Source organism: Silene latifolia, chromosome 6 (assembly GCF_048544455.1).
Source record: "Silene latifolia isolate original U9 population chromosome 6, ASM4854445v1, whole genome shotgun sequence".
Taxonomy (NCBI): domain Eukaryota; kingdom Viridiplantae; phylum Streptophyta; class Magnoliopsida; order Caryophyllales; family Caryophyllaceae; genus Silene; species Silene latifolia.
Genome location: NC_133531.1, coordinates 82,227,296 through 82,234,666, shown reverse-complemented (window position 1 = coordinate 82,234,666; position 7,371 = coordinate 82,227,296). Strand labels below are relative to the sequence as shown.

General features: G+C 37.4%; 1 protein-coding gene across 1 annotated transcript; it reads right to left on the bottom strand.

Annotated features, from left to right (window-relative positions):
* Positions 1-446: 446 nt before the first annotated feature.
* LOC141586950 (PHD finger protein ALFIN-LIKE 1-like) lies at positions 447-7,017 on the bottom strand. Its single transcript, XM_074408359.1, has 5 exons — positions 6,753-7,017; positions 6,596-6,628; positions 4,947-5,169; positions 1,827-1,947; positions 447-1,005 (listed from the first exon to the last, which is right to left on the bottom strand). The coding sequence occupies exons 1-5, from the start codon at positions 6,838-6,840 to the stop codon at positions 745-747; spliced, it is 726 nt and encodes a 241-aa protein (XP_074264460.1). The 5' UTR covers positions 6,841-7,017; the 3' UTR covers positions 447-744.
* Positions 7,018-7,371: the final 354 nt, after the last annotated feature.

The following is a 7,371-nucleotide window of genomic DNA, read 5'->3' as shown; positions in this document are numbered from 1 at the left end:
TAGCTGGCCTTGACAGCACTGAACAGCTAGGCCCATGATCATCAACCAGCTGAGGTCTGGTCTAGCTAGATCATACGAGTTAGTATCACTTTATCCATGTATTCAGCTACGATACAGAACAAATAACGCTATAAATACCCCTCAAAGCAAGGGTAAAAAAAAGGAAAAAAAAAATAAAGTTGTAATAACATTCTTCAGTTCTTTTTTCAAAACCAAAGGAGATTGGGGAATATCCTATTTTTTTTTTTTAGAAAATTGCCACCTAATAAGAGTATAAGACCACCTCATTAGAGTTGCGGCTAGCCGACTGTATTAATTATACACCATACTCGGGTACAAGAAACACGGGGGATCTCAGGGGAAAACCTGGACAGTGGACACATACAAGCAAGCAGTGGCTGTATAAACAAAGATTAATCAAAAACATACCAGTACAATCCCAGCTCTTAAACATCAATGGTAGGCACTGCTATATTATGTCAGCCCAAAAAGTCTCTCATAACCAAGTTTTACACTAAAATATTAAAAAAAAATTAAGAAAAAAAAAAAAAAAACTACTCATTACTGAAACTCATACCCCTACCATAAATTATGGCAGTTCCTAAAATAGTTTCTTATAGGGAAATTTGGGTAAATAACATACGATTTCACAATAATGCCTGTGTAAAACCGCCTTACATAGTATCTGTGATGTTAGCCACCGTCAAAGATAGGGATTTCCGATCAACGCGAAAGTGGCAAGGATCAGTGACTAGAACGGCCGGGCTTCTTAAGACTGCAAGAAGGGCATTTGTATTGCTTAATGTTCTCAGCCTTGGCTGGAGTTATCTTCACACATTTGCCATGGAACCACTTCTCACAAATGTCACAGCATATCCAAAATTCATCAGCACTGTAATCCCCACCACAACTCCCACACAATGTTTCTCCCTGTTCGTCTTCTTCGTCCTCGAACCCTTCATCTCCCGGCTTTGGATTGCTTTTCACCTGTCCATCACTTGATCTCTGCACATTACATGCAAGTCCTTAGCCCCTCACAAATTCTCATATGAGATGGTCTCTTGATAAGAATACCATGGACCAACTCGTGTTACCTAATAAACAGGGTAATTAGCCAGTTTTCAATGAACTGGTGAATATATTGACAGAGGTATGAGTTAAATGGGCCAGTCACGCATGAATTAACATGAGACGGTCTTTTAAAGACTAACTTTTAGTTTCTTACTTTGCAAATCCCATCGCTTAGGTATTCTAACCAGTATTGCATGATTCACTGTTCCTGGCTTAGAGGATCGCTTAGGCATTCTAACCAGTATTGCATGATTCACGGTTCCTGGCTTAGAGGAACAAGTTCTAGTTTGAAGAGTACTACCTACCCTGAATTTGGGTAACACTATTCAAAAACTAAGTGTACACAAAGTCAACTCTAAAGTAGATGCAGCTCCATGGCACTTGGGGTGATGCTATCCAAAATTTCCAGACAATCAACTCTTAAGTAGATACCGCTCCAGGTGAGTGTAATATTTATTTTTGACATTTATTTTTTTTTATCATTGTTCGTGTTAAATAATTTACAAGACAACAACATAACCCTGTGCCTGGAGCAAATGGCAGGGTAAAAAAAGGTGATGCCCACGGCCTTACCTCTATATGTTAACAACACAGAGTGGTTGTTTATGAATTACCCAATACGAAAATTGCGTAGATAATTGAGATGAAACACAAATGCATATGAGTGGACCTATAATTCCTTGATGATATTAGATGCATCCAAAACAAGATGGATGAAGACAAGAAATCTCGATTACTGCTACTATTTGTCTCACCTTGGCACTACCACGGGATTTGCTACCACTATCAACACTAGGCTTGTCCTTCAATGGCTTCTTCTCAGTCACAACTTCGAACACTGTGGGCAGTTCATTTATCATGCTAAATAACCGCTTCCTGGCAGAAAAATAATGAAATATATCAGTAGATGTCATCTTCTAAACAAGTTTTAGTGAGAGGTACAACAAAAAAGTTAGGATGCCTGTTCATCTTGTGAATTTGTCAGAACATTGAGACTTCAAGAATGTTAAATCGGCAGTTTAGTAGCGGAACATGGGGGTGGGGATAAAATCTATCACGGGCTAAAGTGGACACAAAATCAACCAGTGTACCACGTACCAAGTGAAAGATTTTGAAAATCTTGGACCCTCCCCCTTCTCCCTTTAGCTCAATTTTCTATTACAGCAAGTATCTATCATACTTCCTTACTTCCCTGTCATTTACCTATCATTTGTTTAACCTCACTAGGGCTTTCTACTTTGACTTTAATGTCGAACTTGTGAGCCAGCTCATTTCCCAGTATTGCATGCCCATAAACCAAAGTTCAAAGTGAAATATGACTCTTCCACGTCAAAACATAACTAATGATGACACAGTGTGCTAAAGGATACAGTGCGCTAAAGGAGAACCAAATGATGACACAGTGCACTAAAGGAGAACCAATATCTCTAGGATAACCAATAGAGAGGAGGAATCGACAATAATAAATCCTACATAGTACATTCCAAATTGATAGATCACATTTCTAATTTGATTTAACAGAAAATAATAGATAACTTACAGCAGTAGGTAATTAAATCAATCAAATGTTAAGATTATCTCATTTATCATTACTCTCACTACAGAAGCCCAGAAGCAAACTCAATGAGGTCAAAAGTGAGAGTTACAACAGCATTAGAGCAACATGAATCATCCTTTGAAACCATCAGTGACCGGCTGCACAACTAGAAATACAATGAGGCAAAAAGGAAATAGGGAAAAGGGAAGGGAAACATGATTTTGTTAAAAAAAAAAAAGCCGATCTAAACTCATGGGTATAAAATTCATAAAATAAGACACTTTTCTCTTTTTATAGAAACTTATATACAAAGATATCACTTAATAGCAAGAATATTAAACTAAAAATTAATTAAAGATTATAATAGTAACTTAATGAATGAAAATACGTGTAATGATGAGCCTAAATCAAGTATCAGGGTAGTACTGATTTCCTTAAAGATGAGCCTAAATCAAGGATCAGGGTAATACTGATTTCCTTATAGATGGCCTAAATCAAGAGGGATCAACGAAGGAACAAAGGACAGGCCAAAAGATCGTTGAGCTTGCAAAACCATTAATCTTCATCTTTCTCTGGCTTTTCTGCAAATATTCATCTCCTAAATAGTCCTAACACTTTCTTAATAGCTTTACTTTATGGTTCTTAATCTTAATTCCTTTCCCATAATTTCAAGCAAACAATTGATCTCAACAGTTGACAATGTCAAGTGTCGTGTCTTCTCTTGCCATATTCCAGGCGCATCAGGTGCTGGTGGCATGTCGTGTCGACACTCGATACTGCACCTACCTGGTGTGTCGAAGCAACACGGCACATAATAAAAAAAACTAGTAGAAACTATTATGAAAATCGTACAGTAGTGCACCTCGCTAGCTGCACCAATCTACAAGGCACGGTTAAGGCACATTGAGGCGTTTTAGCTATGTCTCACTGAACTTTAGGCTTACGGTCTATTGAAGCGTTAAATGAAATGTATCTCACATATTCTACAATTACTTGTTCGGCAAGCTCTAAGAGATCATTATGAATGGGGCTCTAAAAGGGCATCCGAGTTCATCAATACAAATAACTTTCTTGCTTACAGTAGTTCCTCCTTTTCTTATCTACAAGGATAGTTTTGTCCCCGACTCAGGTCAGCATTAACACAACTATATGACTTTGTTTATCTGTTTTTTTACTGGAAGAGAACAGAAAACATACTAGTTTGCTAGTTGCAACATTGGTCCCACACTCCCATTTTGATCCCAACAAACAGGAGAAGACCCTGACATCTCCCACCGACAGCTTGCAAGAAACCGCTGTAGGGAAAAGTCACACTTCTAGGCTTCTAGCAAGTAGCACCAGATCAAACTATCAAAGACACAGTCCCCACCTCCATAAAGTCCTATAATGAAATCTCTACACTGTTTTCTCAGTGGTGTCACACTGGATGCAACGCCAAGGAGCAGAGTTGCTTCTATAAAAGTGCATCTCAATCCAGAGTAGTGGTTGATTTACTCAAGTCTCAAGAACAGAAAGAAAAGGACAAACAATGTCCAGTGACACCAAAGATCTGTAATAATAGGAAAAAAGGGGAATCTAAATCATTTATAGAGTTTAAAGAACCATGAGATTTCCATCACCAGCCTGAAAGGTCACTTCAGTAAAAGCATATTTTTAGTTACCATTCTTCTTCTAAGTTCTAACACAAAAATCAGATAAAGCCGTTGTTACAATATTATACACACATTTTGAGTGAATGCCGGATATCTCTGAATGGGAAATGAATCTGTACAGATCAATTTATACTTGTTCTTTTAGAAAAAGAAAAAAGAAAAGATTAGAAGAGTTATTGGAAAAAAATTATCAAAATGTGGAACATGACTGGATAATAAGGAATTAATACTTGGAAAAGTAACCCCCCCCCCCCCCCAAAAAAAAAAAAGCAGCTAATAGGTCTGTCTCAATACGTAGCTAAGAGAATCCTGAATAAAAGAGGGAATTTGCTTCTAACCACAGGCACAAAAGATGGGAGTAATAGACAACCCAATTTGCTTCTAACCACAGGTACCAAAGGATAGTGGGTCATAACATCAGGAGAAATTAGAGAAGACGTGGAAATGGTGACATGTATACCGAAAGATAAGGATTGAGAATCGGACAATTTTGGAAAAGGTATAGCTTCGGTCAAACAGCTATAAAGAAAAAAAGTTGCATCACCGATTAGAATAAAGAATTGACCTTCACTCGATAGAGACAACAAACACACACAAGCTCACAAGCATTGTTTCATCAACACAGATGTGAATAGACCACAGTTATCTCAAAAAAAAATACAAATTAAAGGACAATAAAGATGTACCTCTCATTGCGGTTAAGACGGGCACCAAAATAGAAAGCCACGGATAACAACCAACAGTCACTATGCACAGCAACCAGAGAGAGCCAATCCTTCCGATTCATTCCATCTCTTGCAAAATTGATCCCCAGAGCAGGCTCTGGAAGCTCGGGCGGGACTTCCTCTGCAGGAAGATTAACTTCCCAGGTTTCATTTGGAAGCCCATACAAGCACAAATTCTCCTTCTCTAATTGCCATTGGAGACACAAATACATAAGTGAAGTAGAAAGAAGCAAGAGAACCCTTTCATTCCCATATCAAAATTTGGATACGATAACCAACGAATCGCATCATGTAGTCACAGTAAGACCCTTTACAATTGTAGCCTGCCATAATCAGCTTATTACGTTTGGTTTAGTTCACACAAAAACGTGTTGCTAAAGCTCATGCCTAGCATCTTCATTAAAAAGTAGTTGATGAGGATGTTACTTTGACTTCTCACATCCTAAGCCATACGACAATTAGCAAAGACACAGAGGGGGGGAGGCTCACATGACAAAAGTAAAGAGACAAGTCTGAAAAATTATTTTGTATAAATACTGATGAGTTAAAACGTCATCTCAAACAAGTTCTCACCTCACTTGAAAAACGCTTGACGATTTCAAACTTTATAGTAAATTTTTTTTTGAAGAAGAGTCCTCGTACCCGTTTATTCATTCCTTAAGAGAGGCCCTTTCTCAAAGATTGAGTCGTGGAGTGTGCGAGTTACATAGTTGATGAGAGTAGTCGAATTAACCATACAATCTAGCCGAGTAAAAACAACTAACGATATTCATGTCAGACTCGTAAATGGCTTAAATGAGAAAGGAGCTGTTTGCTAAGGCAAAAGGGCCCAAATTAGCCTAACAACTCAACATGGAACACACGAAAATTGTTAATCAATGTGGATAAGAAGACATGCATTTAAACGGTGGTCAGAGACACTCAGCGGTGCTCAACGAAACCTTTAATTGTAATATGGGACACATATAAAAAGAACAGGATGGCAAGTCAAGCTCGATCATGTCTAATGGGAAGCAAACAAGCCAGTGACTGGCTAGGAAATCTAGGGGTCACACAAGACCAAGGGATATAACTCTCAACTGCACACCTTCTGTGTTGTGCACAATTCCTCTGAGAAGACGCCTTAGTGGTCTATTGGCCAAGTTTAGTTACTGAAGAGTAATAAGAGCTAGGCCTCTCGTCCAAACCCAAAAATAAATTATTCTTCTTGTAAGGACAAAAGGCTAACTTTTACCAAAGTTTATCCTTCTTGTAAGTCCATTAAGAAAATTATTCTTCTTATTTCTTTAGGATTCGATTAGCTAGGAAGTTGAAAATTCGAGCTAACCATTATAATAACCGAGATCGAAAAGCTCCAAATTCACATCTCCAGAGCCAACAAGTAACACAAAACATAACACAAACAAACGCACAAAAATGAAACACAAGTACCTCTAAAAGCTATCAAATTTAAAGTGGGATTCATATGACTTCAAAATTAAAATAACTGCTAAATCGAAAAACTCATTTCAGAATGCATAATTTACTCCAACCAATATTCTTTTCCAAATAAAATAAAATAAAATAAACGAACAATTACTGGAACAATAAGAGTACAAAGTTGAACATACCTGGATCGCAGAGACCGTAGAATTCGTCAACATCTACAAAAATAAATTAAAAATAAATAAAAATAAATGGAAGAAACCCAGATCAGAAAAAAACAGTTAGGAAAAAAACCCAGAAATTAAAAAAAAAAAAATGTAAAGAGGGGGGAATGGAAAATACCAGAAGAGAGAGCACGAACAATAGCAGAACGACGAGAACTGAAATCCTTGAAGATCTCTTCAACACTTCTCGGATTTGACGAAGACATTTCCTTTTTTACTCTTTTTACTATTTTTTACTTGACATTCAGGGTAAAAATGAAGAGAGTTGGGTGAGAGTGTGTTGAGCTATATTGTTTGTCGCTTCAGAGAAGAGAAATATTGCGGTGAGATCGACAAAGCAGAAGATATAAGGAGAGAAACTGCAACTTGAAGAGGTTGTCAACACATATTACTATATTTATTATTTATTTATTTATATTTGATTTTAGAGCTCCTCTTGTCATGTGATTTGTGAGGTGTAGGACGGATTAGGCCCTCTTCTTTAAAACATAGTCCGTTTTTAATCCAATTTAAATTTTAGGGTTATTCTATAAACATTGTAGCGGGTTTTCCAAAACATGAAACACGGAATAAACACGACATTATTAATAGAGTGTTTAGAGTGACTAAGAAAGACAAACTTATATAAGCTTTTACAAAATGCAAGGAACTAAACACGCTACTGGAAATAGCGGGTCTCATGAGGTAGACACGTCATTCGCAATGGCGTGTCTTTGCACTCTAAAGCAAACTCAATT

What these genes read in the sequence shown, in the direction of transcription:
- LOC141586950 (XM_074408359.1), bottom strand. Translation starts at nt 6,840, where the DNA reads ATGTCTTCGTCAAATCCGAGAAGTGTTGAAGAGATCTTCAAGGATTTC. An exon ending in CTACGGTCTCTGCGATCCAG is followed by an intron (nt 5,170 to 6,595) that starts GTATGTTCAACT and finishes AATGGCAATTAG; the next exon opens with AGAAGGAGAATTTGTGCTTG. An exon ending in AATCCCGTGGTAGTGCCAAG is followed by an intron (nt 1,006 to 1,826) that starts GTGAGACAAATA and finishes TGTAATGTGCAG; the next exon opens with AGATCAAGTGATGGACAGGT.